Consider the following 21,939-nt stretch of genomic DNA (forward strand, 5'->3'; position numbering starts at 1 on the left):
AAAAAGTTGAACCCTGCTGGAACCTTGATCTTGGACTTCCAGCCTCCAGAACTGTGAGAAGATAAATTTCTGTTGTTTAAGCCACTCAGGCAGCCTGAGCAGTCTAAGATACCGAGCATTGTCTCACTCCCTCACATCTGTTAGCTCTTCTTTGATAAGCCTGTGCTGTTCCTACCCACTTCCCACGCTCTATCTCCCTCCCCTCCTCTTCCTGGGAAGTGCTTCTAGCCCATCACTATTCATGAGCACTGTCCTGCTCCAGCCAAGCTTTACTGAAGTAGACTGGCAAGAGGGCCCTCTTCAGATGGTATCATTCCCAAAGCATTCTACCCCATCACACCCCACACTCCACCAGTATATCAGTGCTTCTACCTTGGCCCAATAAGTGGGTGCTTTTGCATTATTTTGAAAGGTATAATGGTGATAATAATAATAATAATAATCCATTATTTCATTTGATCCTCCCAAAGGCCTGGCGATGTAGGACACACAGATCAATTTATTTGCATATTGCTGATGAGGAAACTAGGGCTAAGAAAGCTGAAGTAGCTTACTCAGATTGTGTACCTAAGAACCCCTGCTGTATGGCAGGATTCTCAATCTTGGCACTGTAAATGTTTTGGGCTAGATAATTATTTATTATGGGAGACTGTCCTGTGCATTGTAGGGTGTTTAACAGCACCCTTGGCCTCTACCCACTAGATGCCTGTAGTACCCCAGAGTCATGACAATGAAAAATGTCTCCAAACATTGTCAGATGTCTCCTGGGGGGGTGGGCAGCATCTCCCCATTTGAGAACCACTGCTATTAGGGTATAAGCCTCCAGGTTTGACTAGGAAATGTCTTGAAATTTTTTGTTTTGGGGGAAGTTTTATTTTGCCTAATAGCCTATCCTGCTATTATTTATTAAGCACTTTTTATGTGCCAGGTGCTTTACATACCTTCTCTCTTTTAATCATCAGAATATCCCTTTGAAGTAGATAGTATTCCTCACTTAGCAGATGAAAATCTGACTGAAAGATGGGCTTGCCCTGTCAGTAAGTGGCCAAGCCAGGACTGAAACCCAAACCTTTCCTTCTCCACAACCTGAGGCCTTTCCACTGTGTTCACACTATAGATATTTTGGCATCAGCTCTGAGGCTTGCCCTCTCTCTTTAAGGAGAAGCTTAGAGGCACGTATTATTTCACTTCCTCTTTCTGTCCGTTCTCCTCATAGACACTCTTAGCCAGAGACATCGCTGTGCCCTTCCAGGCTTCAGGGAGCTAAAGGAAGTCTAGACCCAACCTGTAATGCAGAAATTTGTCCTGAGCTGACTATAAGGAAGCATTCTCAAAATAGCTTTTGGCGAGGCTTATGTTAACTTTTCTCTTGTTGTTTGTTGGTACTTTTCCCATTTACTTTTAGTATGCCTGTGATTTTGTCTACGGCTCAGAATTGTGAAGAAGTGGGTAATTTTGCCGTGCTTGTTTTGGCTCCAGTGATGAAAAGAAGCACCTGCCGGCACTTCTGCTTGTTTTTTTGGAGGCAGATATCGCACAGGAATGTGAAATGATTTTTAAAAAAATAACATTTAACCATTTTCAGAGCACTTTCACAAATACTATCTAATTTGAATCTCCTGACCTCTTATAAAGTAGGTAGTTAAAGGTATTTTTAGCTCCATTTTACAGATGAGGCTCAGAGAGGTTATATGAGTTGTCTAACATTGGTGTCTAGTGAGGTGGTGAAGCCAGGACTAGACCCCACAGCTGTTGACTTCAGCCTGGATCAGGGGGTCTAGGGCTCTTCCCACCATATGCTGCCCTTGTAGCTGGTTGTTCCAACCTCTTCACCCAACAGACCTTGTACAAGCAGGAGAGCTGGCTGGTTTGTGCTTCATTTTCCCTGCCCTCCTCTACCTACTGTTAGTTCAGATGCTGCCGAACCTGTGAAAGCTGAAGACCAGGCTTGAGAAAATAAATAGTAGACCACAGTTGGCTTCAGCAAAATTGAGGACCTATCAAGAAGGGGAATAAATACTTAGTGGGGGGAACAGAAACAAGTTATTTGCTTTGGTTGTTACAGTAGAAAGTGAGGTAGACCCTAAGGGAGGATATTATAAGAGGAAACAGGGAGAACCCAGGGATGAGCATTTTTGTAACCTCCAGGGCAACAGAGACAGGCCAAAGGATTTATGCCAATGTCTCTTTTTAAAAAACAACACAGGGCTTCCCTGGTGGCTCAGTGATTAAGAATCCGCCTGCCGGTGTAGGGGACACGGGTTCAAGCCCTGGTTTGGGAAGATCCTGCATGCCGTGGAGCAACTAAGCCTGTGCGCCACAACTGCTGAACCTGTGCTCTAGAGCCTGCGAGCCACTACTACTGAGCCCACATGCCACAACTACTGAAGCCTGCGCGCTTAAAGCCTGTGCTCCACAACAAAAGAAGCCACTGCAATGAGAAGCCCTTGCACTGCAACGAAGAGTAGCCCCAGCTTGCCGCAACTAGAGAAAGCTGCGCACAGCAACAAAGAACTAAGGCAGCCAGAAATAAATAAGTTAAATAAATAAATTAAAAACAAAAACAAAAAAACCCCACAGATTTATTGACATTTTCATTAAAGAGTATTTGTGAAGTGCAGCATTGCTTGTACAGTTCCCCATCTTTCTCCTTTCTACAATAATCTAAAAAGGATTATTGTCCTTTTTTAGTAGAAATGCCATATTTTATTCTCTTTGACTGTTTTTAATCAGCTTGTTTCTAAAACTTTTACTGTCATAACAACTCCTCCTCACTTTAGTTCTGAGCTCATCAAGTGCACGTAACCCTTCCTCTTTGGTATTCATTTCTTACTCAAATTGAGTATCTCTATTTTGATATGCTCATAATCTATTCCAAAATGATATTTATTGCATTTACTAAGTGCCAGAACTGGGAATAGAGTGGTGAATCAGACACAGCCCCCCACATCAAGTTCACAGAACAGGTAGATTTGCCCCAAATCTCTTCCTGTTGGTAGTTGGTTCTAAGGTCTTATGTATCTTGTCTTTCCATTATATTGTTGCTTTCTGTCTTTTGACAACTCTGTGCATTGACTAGATCTCATGTTGGGAAATTACATTTCTCTTTTCTCTAGCAGTTCCTTGTTTTTCAAACTTTCCTCCTTACCTTCCTCACCTTATTTCATACTTCTCTTCATACACTGATGTATTCTCAGTTGCTTTTTGCTTATTCTCCAGCCTTGAACTGAGAGAATTACTTGTTTTTAATTCACTTTCTTGAGCTGCTTCATTTACCTTCTGCATTTGGCACTGAGCCTCAACAGGATACATTCCCCTTAGTTGGCTTCTACCTTGACTGCAACTTTCAGTAATGACTTCTTTTTTTCCTTGAGTTATTCTTTTTTTCTCTTCCTCCACATTATTCTATTTAAAATTTTTTTCCTTGAATCCCTTTCTGCTACTTAAGTCTGCTTAGTGCAAGAATCTCTCTGAACATGGAATTAATGGTATATTCAAAATGGACAGAAAATAGAAAGAAAGCACACAGAGCCTGAAACTTCTGGAAGTTTTGTTGGAGTGGAACCTTGTACCACAAATATAAGAGACAAATAAGTCCCCAGGGAGGTCTTTCTCCTTCCAGAATCTACCAAGTGAGTAGTATTGAATTTTTTTTTGTTTTGGCCATGCTGCGTTGGATGCAAGATCCTAGTTCCCCAAGCCCCCCTGCAGTGTAAGTGCGGAGTCTTAACCACTGGACTGCCAGGGAAGTCCCCAGTAGTATTGAATTTTTAATGAGTTCAGAGAATTTGGCTTCAGTTGACTGCGCTCAACTGAGGACCAGCTAATGAAAGTCATTCAGAAACTCTGGATCCACCAGAGGGCAGACAGCAGAAGCAAGAGGAACTACAGTCCTGCAGCCTGTGGAACAAGAACCACATTCACAGAAGGGTAGACAAGATGAAAAGGCAGAGGGCTATGTACCAGATGAAGGAACAAGATAAAACCCCAGAAAAACAACTAAATGAAATGGAGATAGGCAATCTTCCAGAAAAAGAATTCAGAATCATGATAGTGAAGATGCTCCAGGACCTTGGAAAAAGAATGGAGGCAAAGATCGAGAAGATGCAAGAAATGCTAAACAAAGACCTAGAAGAATTAAAGAACAAACAAACAGAGATGAACAATACAATAACTGAAATGAAAAATACACTGGAAGGAATCAATAGCAGCATAACTGAGGCAAAAGAACGGAAAAGTGACCTGGAAGACAGAATGGTGGAATACACAGCCATGGAACAGAATAAAGAAAAGAGAATGAAAAGAAATGAAGACAGCCTAAGAGACCTCTGGGACAACATTAAATGCAACAACATTCGCATTATAGGGACCCCAGAAGGAGAAGAGAGACAGAAAGGACCCGAGAAAATATTTGAAGACATTATAGTCGAAAACTTCCCTAACATGGGAAAGGAAACAGCCACCCAAGTCCAGGAAGCACAGAGAGTCCCATACAGGATAAACCCAAGGAGAAACATGCTGAGACACATAGTAATCAAATTGGCAAAAATTAAAGACAAAGAAAAATTATTGAAAGCAGCAAGGGGAAAATGACAAATAACATACAAGGAAACTCCCATAAGGTTAACAGATGATTTCTCAGCAGAAACTCTACAAGCCAGAAGGGAGTGACATGATATACTTCAAATGATGAAAGGGAAGAACCTACAACCAAGATTACTCTACCCGGCAAGGATCTCATTCAGATTCGATGGAGAAATCAAAAGCTTTACAGACAAGCAAAAGCTAAGGGAATTCAGCACCACCAAACCAGCTCTACAACAAATGCTAAAGGAACTTCTCTAAGTGGGAAACACAAGACAGGAAAAGGACCTACAAAAACAAACCCAAAACAATTAAGAAAATGGTCATAGGAACATACATATCAATAATTACCTTAAACGTGAATGGATTAAATGCTCCAACCAAAAGACACCAGCTTGCTGAATGGATACAAACACAAGACCCATATATATGCTGTCTACAACAGACCCACTTCAGACCTAGGGACACATACAGACTGAAAGTGAGAGGATGGAAAAAGATATTCCATGCAAATGGAAATCAAAAGAAAGCTGGAGGGCCTCCCTGGTGGCGCAGTGGTTGAGAATCCGCCTGCCGATGCAGGGGATACGGGTTCGTGCCCCGGTCTGGGAGGATCCCATATGCCGCGGAGCGGCTGGGCCCATGAGCCGTGGCCGCTGGGCCTGCGCATCCGGGGCCTGTGCTCCGCAACGGGAGAGGCCACAACAGTGAGAGGCCCGCATACCGCAAAAAGAAAAAGAAAAAAAAAAAAAAAAAAAAGAAAGCTGGAGTAGCAATACTCATATGAGATAAAATGGACTTTAAAATAAAGAATGTTACAAGAGACAAGGAAGGACACCACATAATGATCAAGGGATCAATCCAAGAAGAAGACATAACAATTATAAATATATATGCACTCAACATAGGAGCACCTCAATACATAAGGCAACTGCTAACAGCTATAAAAGAGGAAATCAACAGTAACACAGTAATAGTGGGGGACTTCAACACTTCACTTACACCAATGGACAGGTCATCCAAACAGAAAATTAATAAGGAAACACAAGCTTAAATGACACAATACACCAGGTAGATTTAATTGATATTTATGGGACGTTCCACTCAAAAACAGCAGATTACACTTTCTTCGCAAGTGCGCAGGGAACATTCTCCAGGATAGATCACATCTTGGATCACAAATCAATCCTCAGTAAATTTAAGAAAATTGAAATCATATCAAGCATCTTTTCTGACCACAACACTATGAGATTAGAAATCAATTACAGGGAAAAAAATGTAAAAAACACAAACACATGGAGGCTAAACAATACATTACTAAATAACCAAGAGATCACTGAAGAAATCAAAGAGGAAATCAGAAAATACCTAGAGACAAATGACAATGAAAACACGACAATCCAAAACCTATGGGATGGAGCAAAAACAGTTCTAAGAGGGAAGTTTATAGCTATACAAGCCTACCTCAGGAAACAAGAAGAATCTCAAACAATCTAACCTTACACCTAAAGGAACTAGAGAAAGAAGAACAAACAAAACCCAAGGTTAGCAGAAGGAAAGACATCATAAAGCTCAGAGCAGAAATAAATGAAATAGAAACAAAGAAAACAGTAGCAAAGAACAATAAAACTAAAAGGTGGTTCTTTGAGAAGATAAACAAAATTGATAAACCATTAGCCAGACTCATCAAGGAAAAGAGAGAGAGGACTCAGATCAATAAAATTAGAAATGAAAACGGAGAAGTTACAACAGACACTGCAGAAATACAAAGCATCCTAAGAGACTACTACAAGCAACTCTATGCCAATAAAATGGACAACCTGGAAGAAATGGACAAATTCTTAGAAAGGTATAACCTTCCAAGACTGAACCAGGAAGAAATAGAAAATGTGAACAGACCAACCACAAGTAATGAAATTGAAACTGTGATTAAAAATCTTCCAACAGGGCTTCCCTGGTGGCGCAGTGGTTGAGAGTCCGCCTGCTGATGCAGGGGACACGGGTTCGTGCCCCGGTCCGGGAGGATCCCACATGGCCCATGAGCCATGGCCGCTGAGCCTGTGCGTCTGGAGCCTGTGCTCTGCAACGGGAGAGGCCACAACAGTGAGAGGCCTGCGTACGGCAAAAAAAAAAAAAAAAAATCTTCCAACAAACAAAAGTCCAGGACCAGATGGCTTCACAGGTGAATTCTATCAAACATTTAGAGAAGAGCTAACACCCATTCTTCTCAAACTCTTCCAAAAAACTGCAGAGGAAGGAAAACTCCCAAACTCATTCTATGAGACCACCATCCCACTGATACCAAAACCAGACAAAGATACTACAGAAAAAGAAAATTACAGACCAATATCACTGATGAATATAGATGCAAAAATCCTCAACAAAATAGTAGCAAACAGAATCCAACAACACATTAAAAGGATCATACATCATGGTTAAGTGGGATTTATCCCAGGGATGCAAGGATTCTTCAATATATGTAAATCAATCAATGTGATAAACCATATTAACAAATTGAAGAATAAAAACCATACGATCATCTCAATAGATGCAGAAAAAGCTTTTGACAAAATTCAACCCCCATTTATGATAAAAAACTCTCCAGAAAGTGGGCATAGAGGGAACCTACCTCAACATAATAAAGGCCATATATGACAAACCCATAGCAAACATCATTCTCAATGCTGAAAAACTGAAAGCATTTCCTCTAAGATCAGGAACGAGACAAGGATGTCCACTCTCACCACTAGTATTCAACATAGTTTTGGAAGTCCTAGCCACAGCAATCAGAGAAGAAAAAGAAATAAAAGGAATACAAATTGGAAAAGAAGAAGTAAAACTGTCACTGTTTGCAGATGACATGATAGTATACATAGAGAATCCTAAAAATGCCACCAGAAAACTACTGGAGCTCATCAATGAATTTGGTAAAGTTGCGGTATACAAAATTAATGCACTGAAATCTCTTGCATCCCTTTACACTAATGATGAAAAATCTAAAAGAGAAATTAAGGAAATGCTCCCATTTACCACTGCAACAAAAAGAATAAAATACCTAGGAATAAACCTACCTAGGGATGCAAAAGACCTGTATGCAGAAAACTATAAGACACTGATGAAAGAAATTAAAGGTGATATCAACAGATGGAGAGATATACCATGTTCTTGGATTGGAAGAATTAACATTGTGAAAATGACTATACTACCCAAAGCAATCTACAGATTCAGTGCAATGCCTTTCAAATTACCACTGGCATTTTTTATGGAACTAGAACAAAAAATCTGAAAATTTGTATGGAGACACAAAAGACCGCCAACAGCCAAAGCAGTCTTGAGGGAAAAAAACGGAGCTGGAGGAATCGGACTCCCTGACTTCAGACTATACTACAAAGCTACAGTACCAAGACAATATGGTACTGGCACAAAAACAGAAACATAGATCAATGTAACAAGATAGAAAGCCCAGAGATAAACCCATGCACCTATGGTCAACTAATCTATGACAAAGGAGGCAAGGATATACAATGGAGAAAAGACAGTCTCTTCAATAAGTGGTGCTGAGAAAACTGGAGAGCTACATGTAAAAGAATGAAATTAGAACAGTCTGTAACACCATACACAAAAATAAACTCAAAATGGATTAGAGACCTAAATGTAAGACTGGACACTATAAAACTCTTAGAGGCAAACATAGGAAGAACACTCTTTGACATAAATCACAGCAAGATATTTTTTGATCCACCTCCTAGAGTAATGGAAATAAAAACAAAAATAAACAAATGGGCCCTAATGAAACTTAAAAGCTTTTGCACAGCAAAGGAAACCATAAACAAGATGAAAAGACCACCCTCAGAATGGGACAAAATATTTGCAAACAAATCAATGGACAAAGGATGAATCTCCAAAATATATAAACAGCTCATGCAGCTCAATATTAAAAAAACAAGCAACCCAATCCAAAAATGGGCAGAAGACCTAAATAGACATTTCTCTAAAGAAGACATACAGATGGCCAAGAAGCACATGAAAAGCTGCTCAACATCACTCATTATTAGAGAAATGCAAATCAAAACTACAATGAGGTATCACCTCACACCAGTCAGAATGGGCATCATCAGAAAATCTACAAACAACAAATGCTGGAGAGGATGTGGAGAAAAGGGAACCCTCTTGCACTGTTGGTGGGAATGTAAATTGATACAGCCACTATGGAGAACAGTATGGAGGTTCCTTAAAGAACTAAAAATAGAACTACCATATTACCCAGCAATCCCACTCCTGGGCATATACCCAGCAAAAACCATAATTCAAAAAGACACATGCACCCCAGTGTTCATTGCAGCACTTTTTTTTTTTAATTTTTGAATTTTATTTATTTTTTTATACAGCAGGTTCTTTTTTTTTTCTTTTTTTTTTTTTAGTTTCTGCTTTATAACAAAGTGAATCAGACATACATTTACATCTGTTCCCACATCCCTTCCCTATTGCAGCACTGTTTACAATATCCAGATCATGGAAGCAACCTAAATGCCCATTGACAGACGAATGGATAAAGAAGATGTGGTCCATATATACAATGGAATATTACTCAGCCATAAAAAGGAACGCAAGTGGGTCATTTGTAGAGATGTGGATGGATCTAGAGACTGTCATATAGAGTGAAGTAAGTCAGAAAGAGAAAAACAAATATCGTATATTAACACATATATGTGGAACCTATAAAATGGTACAAATGAACTGGTTTGCAGAGCAGAAATTGAGACACAGCAGTAGAGAAAAAACGTATGGACACCAAGAGGGGAAAGCGGCGGGGGGGGGGGGGGCGGTGTGATGAATGGGCGATTGGGATTGTCATGTATACAGTGATGCGTATAAAATGGATCACTAATAAGAACCTGCTGTATAAAAAAATAAATTAATTTTAAAAAAATAGAAGAAAAAGAAAGTCTGGATGCCAGACACTTCAGACTGACCCAGTCATATCCTTTCTCCAGGATGATCAATCACTCATGAAGCCTGAAGCCATTCTCCAAGAGGATCTGGCATCCCTTTGAGAAAAAAAAAAAAAGCCAAGAAAACAAGTGTTATATAGTCTTCCTCTGATTATTAGTACCTTTTCTTTGGGAGTCTAGCTGTGTACATTGCATAAGGAACGTGGAATTTTTTTTTAATTTATTATTTTATTTTTTTATTTTGGCTGTGTTGGGTCTCCGTTGCTGCGACCGGGCTTTCTCTAGTTGTGGCGAGTGGGCTTCTCATTGCGGTGGCTTCTCTTGTTGCAGAGCAGGGGCCCTAGGCACGGGCTTCAGTACTTGTGGCTCGCAGGTTCTAGAGCTCAGGCTCAGTAGTTGTAGCACACGGGCTTAGTTAGTTGCTCTGCGGCATGTGGGATCTTCCCGGACCAGGGCTCAAACCCGTGTCCCCTGCGTTGGCAGGCGGATTGTTAACCACTGCACCACCAGGGAAGCCCCGTGGTATTGTTTTTTTGCTAGGTTCTCAACAAAGAAAAGATCACTTTGGTTTCTGGAGAGAATTGCATCTTTCTGCTTTTGGTATTTCCCTTTGCACTCTTCTCAGGCTTCAGGGCCTCACAAAATGCTTCGTGACTGTGATCACATGATAGTGAGTAAGGGAATTCATGCATACAGGGACAGCTGCTTCTCAAATTGCTCATCAGAATTTGTGTTTCTGTTTCAGGACCAAGATTTTAGTTCAGACTAGAGCGATTTTCCCTAATCTTTCTAAATAATCTGTAAAGGAACCTCTGGGAGCCCAGTAGGATTGAAGCTCTAATATGGTCTGCTTTGACATCATTATAAATTATTCTTCAAAAGATTAATGAATCTTTAAGTTGTATATTACAAAATACTAAGTTACAAACTTTTTTTTTTTTTTTTTTTTTTGGCCACGCCATATGGCATGTGGAATCTTAGTTCCCTGACTAGGGGTTGAACCCATGCCCTCTGCATTGGGAGTGTTGAGTCTTAACCACTGGACTGCCAGGGAAGTCCCGGCAAACATATTTTTTGTGCCATACCAAATCCTTTTTTTCTAATTTTTTAATTACAAAAGGTAAAGTATATGCTCATTGTAGAAAAGTATAAAAAAAGTTGTAATCACCCATAATCTGTCTATTTAGAAACAGCTGCTATTGTTAATGTTTTGGTTTTTTTCTTGTAGTCTTTTTTAGTGCATATTTTAATGTAGATGAGGTCAAACTTTGAAGACCATTCTGTAGCCTACTTTATTATCATTTAATAACCGTATCATGTCTTAAACAGGAATGCAGTGGAATTTTTGGTTGTTTTCCACCCAAAGTCTTAACAGAAGTATTTCAGCATTTAATTTTGTTATATTGGCGTATTGATTTTATAAATATATATTAACTTATACCTGGCCCTGTGCTGTGTGTGGTGGAAGGTGCAAGTTGAATCAGGGATCAGGGGCTCACTGGCTGGTCATTTATATCCTACTACAACGATCTGCCCTAGTCCCTGAGAGGGCCCTTCCTCCTGCTTCTCATCGTCTAACTAGATGTTCAACACAACGACTTCTCTGAAGGAGTTCTCAGGAATTGTATGGGGCTAGAGGGGAGCTAGGGAACTCTGTGATCCTTTTTTTTTTTTTTTTTTTTTTTTGCGGTACGTGGGCCTCTCACTGTTGTGGCCTCTCCCGTTGCGGAGCACAGGCTCCGGACGCACAGGCTCAGCAGCCATGGCTCACGGGCCCAGCGGCTCCGTGGCACGTGGGATCTTCCCGGACTGGGGCATGAACCCGCGTCTCCTGCATTGGCAGGCGGACTCTCAACCACTGCGCCACCAGGGAAGCCCTGTGATCCTTTTTACCAAGGGCGGCATTCCTTGGAAATGTGCTACCCAGTCCCATCTACGTGACATCTTCGTTGTCTTTCCACGCTGGGACTGCATCAGACTTTACTTTGTGAACTTGGCTTCATGCCAGGACTAATACCTCAGACTGGCTGCCTCCACCACTCTCTGTCCTCTGTGTCATTTGCAGTCTCTCTGTGATTGGTAATCTATTGTGACGTTACTGCCACCTTTACAGAAATGGGGTGGTAGGATACAGAACTGTTTCTAAGAGGATCTTCTTGAAGGGGGATGGGATTGCTTAGTACTCCCTCAGCATCAGATTTCTTGATCTTCTCCGGAGGGGCAGCTTTGGGGAAGGTGCTGATAATTATTATAGCTCCACACCTTCTGGAAGCTTTGTAGACAGATATAACACAGTTTCTAACGAATGAGAGGGGTTTTTTTCTGGGCAGGAGCTTTTACTTTATGAAAAATCAAGTCAGAAGGTTTTCTTTTCCTCCCAAACACGTCACTCATTACCCTGTTTATACTCTTATGTCATACTCTTGCAACTCTGGCATCTGAAATGCTACAAAAATGCCTCTGAGTCATTGCCATTGATTTTTTTTTTTTTTTTTTTTGGCAATCAAACATTACTATGATACAATCTCTTTTTAGAAGCTTGGTGAATTCTCCTCGGATCTTTTGACTTTTGTGTTTTACTTTTTAAACGATTCAATGATTTGTCCTTTTTCCTATTAGCAGTTTCCTGGGATTTACCAGTGTATTAGGAACCCTGTTGTATCCTTCTTTCCCTCCCTCAATGACACCGCCTTTCTTCCTTGTTAAATTTCAGATCTTCCATTTCTGATCCACCTATATCTTTGTTCTCTTCTTTTTTTTTTAAATTAAAGACACTTATTCAATTTATTTTGGCTGCATTGGGTTTTCATTGCTGGGCGCGGGCTTTCTCTAGTTGCGGAGAGCGGGGGCTACTCTTCGTTGCGGTGCACAGGCTTCTCATTGCGGTGGCTTCTCTTGTTGTGGAGCACGGGCTCTAGGCACGCGGGCTTCAGTAGTTGTGGCTCGCAGGCTCTAGAGCACAGGCTCAGTAGTTGTGGCGCACGGGCTTAGTTGCTCCGCGGCATGTGGGATCTTCCCGAACCAAGGCTCAAACCTGTGTTCCCTGCATTGGCAGGCGGATTCTTAACCACTGCGCCACCAGGGAAGTCCTTGTTCTCTTCTTAATCCTTTCTTTGCTTCCTTGTCCCGGGCACTCTGGCTCCTGCCTTCCTTTGCACGTCTCAGGGTTGGCCTCTAGCTCCTTTCCTCCCAGATACCTCCCGTGTGGGTTGAATGTGCTCTCAGACTCTGATGCGTGTTTTACTTTCTCTCACTGCTCTCCTTAGGTAGGGAGACAAGAAGTTACAGGCTTTACTGGGAAACCAGGCTCCTTTCCTTCATCTTCACAGGAAGCCTGCCAAAGTGTAACCCCACCTCTAAAGGCTCACCTTTTACTAACACACGTTAGGAACCCACCCGGCCTCCTCTGAAGCCCATTGATGAGAACCATTTTAGTTTTATGGCAACCAAGAGGCTGCACATACACTGCTTTCACTGTGAACTGAATTTGCTGCACATTTGGGGAAGCCACATGGGGAAACTGACTGTGTTTTCTGCCTTCTGTTGACAGAATGGTACACGAAACTTCCAGGACTTTGACTGTCAGGTAAGGACTGTACAAACACCAAGGAGGTCTGTGTACAGGATCTCTACAGTGCTTCTCTCCCTGTGCTGGTGCTGTTACATAGAGGTGGCTCTCTCTTCGTAGCTAATCATGACTCCTTCATGTTCTTTTGGTCATTGGATCAAGTTTATTTAAAATGATTTGCCATTGTGTTCAAAAATTGCCTGCCAGGTACCTGTTCCGTGGTTGTAGGTTATGGGGTGGAGCTTTCTCTTTGTAATTAAGATCTCCTTTCCTCAAATGATATTAGAAACCCTAGTTACAGGTGTCAAATGGTTGTCACCTCACTGCAGAGAAGGCAAGGGAGGGGCATTTTGAGGGGAGACTTAACCAACAACAAAATCTTTTCCTAAAAGAAAAAGACACCTTAAGTGTTTTTAATATAAAATGCAGATATCTCTTGGCTTTATCTTTGGAAACGCAAAATTCAACCTGGCTCATTAGTATTTTCCTAAATGATATTGTTCGTCTTAGTCTGCTTTTGCCTATAGCTCTATTGCCAATTTGAAAATCAAGAAAGTGAACCAGCAGCCCTCCCTCCATCTTCCTACTTTATCTGTTGCCTGGCCCTGAAAGAAATGGGAGGAAGGAGTATGGAAATGGGAACCTTATAAGCCCGTGCAGCCTGACTCTCCTACTTCTGGGGTAGATGTCATAAGAGTGGCTATCAGAGGCAACATGAAGTAGACTCAGAGGGTACTAGGCAGGAAAGGAAGGTGCAGGAAAGCCAACTTCCTCGTATCCAGGATTCACCCAACGTGTATACCCACAGGCAGATAGTTATTTTCAGATATATTAAGTTATGTTAAGTACAGTGGAATCTCTCCATATAGCATTAGAATCAAAAGGAAGAACTAATATCTATCTCATAGGCAAACCAGTTATATCATAATAATTTATTGGGCACCTACTATAGATACTAAACATACATATCTCTAGTGCTTGGAACAATATCATTAGGTGGTTTTTATTACAGAAGAGGAAATTGAGAATCACATTTCATAACTTGCCATTGGGTGGAATTGGAGTTGAAAAACCCACTTTGTCCTGAATCCATTGCTCATTCTTTCTCACTTGGGAATGTCCAGAGCTGAGATGTGGCAAGGAGTTGAGTTGTGTATAAAGCTGAGGTTCCTTGGCAGGAAAATGAGACTGAGACTCACTTTAGAAGGGACAGGCTCCCTGTTACAGACTTTTTAATCCCAGTGCCACACACCTCTTGATGTGACTATTTGGTATACTTACATATACAACATAATCAGCAAAGTGCTATTAGGGAATCATTTGCTATAGACACTTACTCAAAAACAAGAAGTCGGGCTTCCCTGATGGCGCAGTGGTTGAGAGTCTGCCTGCCGATGCAGGGGACACGGGTTCGTGCCCCGGTCCGGGAAGATCCCACGTGCCGCGGAGTGGCTGGGCCTGTGAGCCATGGCTGATGAGCCTGCACGTCCGGAGCCTGTGCTCCACAATGGGAGAGGCAACAACAGTGAGAGGCCCACGTACCGCAAAAAAAAAAAAAAAAAAAACCCCAAGAAGTCATATTATTTTTTTGGTGAATGGTGGCAATCAAGTTTGGGGTTAGTTGTCTTTAATTTGATCTAACTTCAGTTATGGTTTGGATCCTAGGTTGAACCAGTTTAACTTGATTGCTGTTAATATTTGATATAATTTACCTAGAAGGAGATCATTTGAGAGAGGGTGACAGTAAAATTCAAGGTGAGGAATTCCAGAAATAGTATATATATTCCTACCTAAAAGTGTGGAAGCATTTATTTTCATCAAATTGAGCCACCCCCTTCAAAAAAATGGAACATTAAAAAATTATGTGCTTATTGCAAAATAGATAAGAAAATACCAAAAAGCAAAAAAATAAAAATCACTTGTTATTTCACCAGTGTTAATATTCTGGTATATATACTTCAGGATTTTTCTTTCACACATAAACATACTTAGATATAAATGAAATTGAGTTTTAGAGATATAATATATTATCAATCACTTTTTAATATAAAGGCTTGAAAATAGTCTGGCAAAAATTCTTGGTGTTTTGAGTGAAGCTCTAATATATTAACATGTTCTGGCCTCATTAAATATAACTTTTAGTTCAGTTCTGATACAAATAGAATGATGGCAAATGTTTGTCACTGTTTGTCACATGTCTGTTACTGGTTATGAATGTGTAGGTTCTCTGTGTTCTAAAGAAGAAAATATCATAGGCCCTTCTTTTTTTCTTCTCTCAACACTCATGAATGCTCTTCATTCTCATCTGTCTCTTTGTTAAAGGTTTATGTGGTGTTCTGGAGATTGGGGGCATCTGGGTCAGGAGTCTAGCGACAGGTGATAGAAGGCCTAGGAAGTAGGAACTGTGCCGTGAGACATCTAGAGTGGCCCAGTTTGCCTGAAGCCTTCCCGGAGACCACTGGACATTCTTAGGAGACAAAGCAGAACAAATTTAAAGCCGCCCACTGACATTGTCACTTAATGGAAAGGCATTCAGCCTTGACATTGGTGTTGTTCATTAGCATAAATGTGGCACAGGGCTAACTGAGGCCAGTTAATCTGGGCTTCCTTCTGGTCTCTGTCTTGCCTCAGAGAGATCTTTAAGGAACCTTTGATGATATTCCAGGAAGTTATCTTAACATCACAACCATGAGAGACCATAACTTCAGTCTGAACTGCCTTTTCCCTCTGTTTCCTTTACTAATCACCTACATGCTTTTTTTCCCCCCCAATAATTGAAAATATAATTAAAATTGTACCATTTCTCTTGGTTCTTTGATTGTCCTAGTGACTTCATTGCTATATAGCTCCCCTGAGGCCAAAAGCAGTTATATTGGGATATAAGAGTAATGAGGGGAGGGGTGCTTAGAGGTGACATGCTTAGAATTTCTGTAAAAGGAGAAAGCCTATTGCCAGTTGAAACAGTGAATCAGCAGGCTTATTGTCCATTTATCTACTTCAGTGCTGCTTAATTTTCTTCTACTTATGAGATTGTTTAAAAATTTGGAATTAGAGCTGAGACAAATGCTATATAGCTTCTTTGTGTTTGTGATATATTGCTTTAAAAAATAATTATACCGGGGGATTAAGAGGTACAAACTACTATATACAGATAAATGTTACAAGGATATATTGTACAGCATAGGAAATATGGCCAATATTTTATAGAAACTTTAAATGAAGTATAATCTGTAAAACTTTTGGATCACTGTGTTGTACACCTGAAACTAATATAGTACTGTAAATCAACGGTACCTCAACTTAAAAAAAAAAGATGGATTAATAAGACGGATAGAGGGATGGATAGACGGATAGATGCATGATAATTAAGTATAGTAAAGTGTTAATGGTAGAGTTCAGGTGGTGGGTATACAGATGTTCACTGTAAGGTATTTCAACTTAGGCATATGGTTGAACGTTTTCATGATAAAATATTGCGGGGGGACCAATGTTTACTTTTGTTAAAAAGTACACAAAACTGCTTTTAATTTTCACACAGCTCTCTCCATGGACATTTCCAGTACTTCTCCATACGCACGCACACTTGTGAACTTGTGATCACTATGTTTGTATAAATATCATCATTGTTATTTCTCACATGTTTCTAAAACTTCACGTGTAGTATTTAATGTGTGTATATCACATGAGTAAATATGTTAAAAGATAACATTTGTGTATAATCAAATTTAGAAAATGCAGAAAAGTATGAAAATAAAGGTTTCCTATAATCCTGTTCCCTAGGGATAACTGTATTTTGTTATATTTCTTTCCAGTTTTTACTTTTATATTCTGGTTATCAAAAGAGTATGTGCTCATAGTTGAATATTTGGAGAGCACAGAGAATTGTAAAGTAGCTAGAGAAAAGCTCACAGTCCTAGAACCCAGGGGCAACCATGTTAATGTGTTCAGTGTTGAGATGTATGTCTGTGTGTATTATTATTTATTTATATTATTTATTTATTTTTATTTTGGCTGTGCCGGGACTTAGTTGCCGCACGAGGGATCTTTTTTTTTTTTTTTTTTTTGCGGCAGGCGGGCTTTTTGGTTGTGGCATGCAGACTTTTAGTTGCGGCATGCAGGCAGAATCTAGTTCCCTGACCAGGGATCGAACCCAGGCCCGCTGCACTGGAAGCGTGGAGTCTTACCCACTGGACCACCAGGGAAGTCCCTGTATATTATTTTCTAAAATATAATTTTTAAAGCTTATATAATTGGTCACTCTGGATGTACAATTATGTATCTCCTTTTCTGACTTAACATTAGAACACAATCTCATTTACATGTCATTTTAAAACTCTCATAAAAATAATCTCTAATGGGGAATTCCCTGGTGCTCCAGTGTTTAGGACTTGGTGCTTTAACTGCCGAGGCCCGGGTTCAATCCCTGGTCAGGGAGCTAAGATCCTGCAAGCCACGTGGCACAGCCAAAAAAAAAAAAAATCTCTAATGGCTGCCTGTTATTTCATCATATGGCTGTCCCATGACGTAACTATTCCATTATTTTTGGAAATTAGATTGCTTATAATATGTTCAGTTCACTGAGCATTTTTGTGCATAAATTTTACATACACGTTGGATTATTTCCTTAGATGGATTCATGGAATGAACACACTTAAGGCTCTTGGCATATATTGTCAAATTGCCTTCCAATTCCACCAGAGGGGTACTCAAGAAATATTAATGGAAAGTGAAAAGCTGCTGTCTGCCACAATATATCATTCGTGTAGAAGATGCTGATGATGGAGTGAACTCACAAGACTGGAGTTCTTGCTCCTAGGTTAAGAACTCCAGGCCTGGCCAAGGGCTGAGTAATTTCATGCTGGCTGTTTAATTGCAGTAGCTCTTAGGAGGACTCATTTACAGAACTCTATTGTGAGGACTGGTTTTTAGTACCACAGTTCAAATGTATGTATGTGACTGCCTCTTCTAAAGGGGTATAAACAGCTTTAAACTCTTGCACGTCACTTGGTGAATGGGCACTATTACAAAATAAGAATTCAGTGAAGTAAATAACTGAAAGTGCCTTCCACAGAAAAGAGGTGTTTGGAGACATCTGGGATTCAGCCACCTGCTACAGTCTGTTAGAGAGCTTGACCAGTTCCACGCTCCTCCCCTTGCCTTGAAGGATGTGATTGTGGCCCCAGTCCCCCTTTCAGCCTGTTGTCCCACTGCTTCCCATTGTACACTCCACCCACTCCCAGGAAAACTAGAATTATTGCTGACCTACCCATCCTTCTGCTTTGTGCTTTTCCTTTCTGATGGCCTTTGTTCACAGGTCCTCCCCTTGAGATGCATACCCATCCCCTTTTGGGTCTTCTCTCTTTTTTTTTTTTAACTGTTATTTATTTATTTATTTTCTTATTAGTTATCCATTTTATACACATCAGTGTATACATGTCATTCCCAGTCACCCAGTTCATCACACCACCGCCACCACCCCCCGCCACTTTCCCCTCTTGGTGTCCATACGTTTTTTTCTCTACTTCTGTGTCTCTATTTCTGCTCTACAAACCGGTTCATCTGTACCATTTTCTAGGTTCCACATATATGCATTAATATATGGTATTTGTTTTTCTCTTTATAACTTACTTCACACTGTATGACAGTCTCTAGATGCATCCACGATTCTGCAAATGACCCAATTTCGTTCCTTTTAATGGCTGAGTAATATTCCATTGTATATATGTACCACATCTTCTTTATCCATTTGTCTGTCAATGGGCATTTAGGTTTCTTCTATGACCTGGCTATTGTAAATAGTGCTGCAATGAACATTGGGGTACATGTGTCTTTTTGAATTATGGTTTTCTCTGGGTATATGCCCAGTAGTGGGATTGCTGGGTCATATGGTAATTCTATTTTTGATTTTTTAGGGAACTTCCATACTGTTCTCCATAGTGGCTGTATCAATTTACATTCCTACCAAGAGTGCAAGAGGGTTCCCTTTTCTCCACACCCTCTCCAGCATTTGTTGTTTGTAGATTTTCTGATGATGCCCATTCTAACTAGTGTAAGGTGATACCTCATTGTAGTTTTGATTTGCATTTCTCTAATAATGAGTGATGTTGAGCAGCTTTTCATATGCTTCTTGGCCATCTGTATGTCTTCTTTGGAGAAATGTCTGTTTAGGTCTTCTGCCCATTTTTGGATTGGGTTGTTTGTTTTTTTAATATTGAGCTGCATGGGCTGTTTATATATTTTGGAGATTCATCCTTTGTCAATTGATTCGTTTGCAAATATTTTCTCCCATTCCGAGGGTTGTCTTTTTGTCTTCTTTTTGGTTTCCTTTGCTGTGCAAAAGCTTTTAAGTTTCATTAGGTTCCATTTGTTTATTTTTGTTTTTATTTCCATTACTCTAGGAGGTGGATCAAAAAATATCTTGCTGTGATTTATGTCAAAGAGTGTTTTTACTGTGTTTTCCTCTAAGAGTTTTATAGTGTCCAGTCTTACATTTAGGTCTCTAATCCATTTTGAGTTTATTTTTGTGTATGGTGTTAGGGAGTGATCTAATTTCATTCTTTTACATGTAGCTCTCCAATTTTCTCAGCACCACTTATTGAAGAGACTGTCTTTTCTCCATTGTATATCCTTGCCTCCTTTGTCATAGATTAGTTGACCACAGGTATGTGGGTTTATCTGTGGACTTTCTATCCTGTCCCATTGATCTATATTTCTGTTTTTGTGCCAGTACCATATTGTCTTGATTACTTCACCTTTGTAGTATAGTCTGAAGTCAGGGTGTCTGATTCCTCCAGCTCTGTTTTTTTCCGTCAAGACTGCTTTGGCTATTTGGGGTCTTTTGTGTCTCCATACAAATTTTCAGATTTTTTGTTCTAGTCCTGTAAAAAATGCCATTGGTAATTTGATAGAGATTGCATTGAATCTGTAGATTGCTTTGCATAGTATAGTTGTTTTCACAGTACTGTTTCTTCCAATCCAAGAACATGGTATATCTCTCCATCTGTTGATATCACCTTTAATTTCTTTCATCAGTGTCTTATAGTTTTCTGCATACAGGTCTTTTGTCTCCCTAGGTAGGTTTATTCCTAGGTATTTTATTCTTTTTGTTGCAGTGGTAAATGGGAGCGTTTCCTTAATTTCTCTTTTAGATTTTTCATCATTAGTGTAAAGGGATGCAAGAGATTTCAGTGCATTAATTTTGTATCCTGCAACTTTACCAAATTCATTGATGAGCTCTAGTAGTTTTCTGGTGGCATCTTTAGGATTCTCTATGTATAGTATCATGTCATCTGCAAACAATGACAGTTTTACTTCTTCTTTTCCAATTTGTATTCCTTTTATTTCCTTTTCTTCTCTGATTGCTGTGGCTAGGACTTCCAAAACTATGTTGAATACTAGTGGTGAGAGTGGACATCCTTGTCTCGTTCCTGATCTTAGAGGAAATGCTTTCAGTTTTTCAGCATTGAGAATGATGTTTGCTATGGGTTTGTCATATATGGCCTTTATTATGTTGAGGTAGGTTCCCTCTGTGCCTACTTTTTGGAGAGTTATTATCATAAATGGGGGTTGAATTTTGTCAAAAGCTTTTCTGCATCTATTGAGACGATCATATGGTTTTTATTCTTCAATTTGTTAATATGGTGTAACACATTGATTGATTCACGTATATTGAAGAATCCTTGCATCCCTGGGATAAATCCCACTTGATCATGGTGTATGATCCTTTTAAAGTGTTGTTGGATTCTATTTGGTAGTATTTTGTTGAGGATTTTTGCATCTATATTCATCAGTGATATTGGTCTGTAATTTTCCTTTTTTGTAGTATCTTTGTCTTGTTTTGGTATCAGGGTGATGGGGGCCTCATATAATGAGTTTGGGAGTTTTTCTTCCTCTACAGTTTTTTGGAAGAGTTTGAGAAGGATGGGTGTTAGCTCTTCTCTAAATGTTTGATAGAATTCACCTGTGAAGCCATCTGGTCCTGGACTTTTGTTTGTTGGAAGGTTTTTAATCACAGTTTCAATTTCATTACTTGTGATTGGTCTGCTCATATTTTCTGTTTCTTCCTGGTTCAGTCTTGGAAGGTTATACCTCTCAAAGGATTTGTCCATTTCTTCCAGGTTGTCCATTTTATTGGCATAGAGTTGCTTGTAGTAAGTAGTCTCTTAGGATGCTTTGTATTTCTGCAGTGTCTGTTGTAACTTCTCCGTTTTCATTTCTAATTTTATTTATTTGAGTCCTCTCCCTCTTTTTCTTGATGAGTCTGGCTAATGGTTTATCAATTTTGTTTATCTTCTCAAAGAACCACCTTTTAGTTTTATTGTTCTTTGCTACTGTTTTCTTTGTTTCTATTTCATTTATTTCTGCTCTGATCTTTATGATTTCTTTCCTTCTGCTAACTTTGCGTTTTGTTTGTTCTTCTTTCTCTAGTTCCTTTAGGTGTAACATTAGATTGTTTATTTGAGATTTTTTTTGTTTCTTGAGGTAGGCTTGTATAGCTATAAACTTCCCTCTTAGAACTGCTTTTGCTGCATCCTATAGGTTTTGGATTGTCGTGTTTTCATTGTTATTTGTCTCTAGGTATTTTTTGATTTCCTCTTTGATCTCTTCAGTGATCTCTTGGTTATTTAGTAACGTATTGTTTAGCCTCCATATGTTTGTGTTGTTTTTGCAGTATGTGGGCCTCTCATTGTTGTGGGCTCTCCCGTTGCCGAGCACAGGCTCCGGACGCGCAGGCTCAACGGCCGTGGTTCATGGGCCTAGCCACTCCACGGCATGTGGGATCTTCCCGGACCAGGGCACGAACCCGTGTCCCCTGCTTTGGCAGGTGGACTCTCA

General features: G+C 40.0%; 1 protein-coding gene across 5 annotated transcripts in view; it reads left to right on the forward strand.

Annotated features, from left to right (window-relative positions):
* Positions 1-21,939, forward strand: part of NDRG3 (NDRG family member 3) — an 87,298-nt gene that overhangs the window by 23,521 nt on the left and 41,838 nt on the right. For 3 of the 5 annotated variants that reach the window (XM_082644634.1, XM_082644636.1, XM_082644637.1), the window contains exon 3: positions 13,087-13,122. The exons of the other annotated variants lie outside the window; for them this stretch is intronic. In XM_082644634.1, the coding sequence (XP_082500760.1) occupies positions 13,087-13,122 (36 nt within the window). The remainder of the gene's footprint in view (positions 1-13,086; positions 13,123-21,939) is intronic. 5 annotated transcript variants of the gene reach the window in all.

This window comes from Mesoplodon mirus (assembly GCF_964341445.2).
Source record: "Mesoplodon mirus genome assembly, chromosome: 15".
Classification (NCBI taxonomy): domain Eukaryota; kingdom Metazoa; phylum Chordata; class Mammalia; order Artiodactyla; family Ziphiidae; genus Mesoplodon; species Mesoplodon mirus.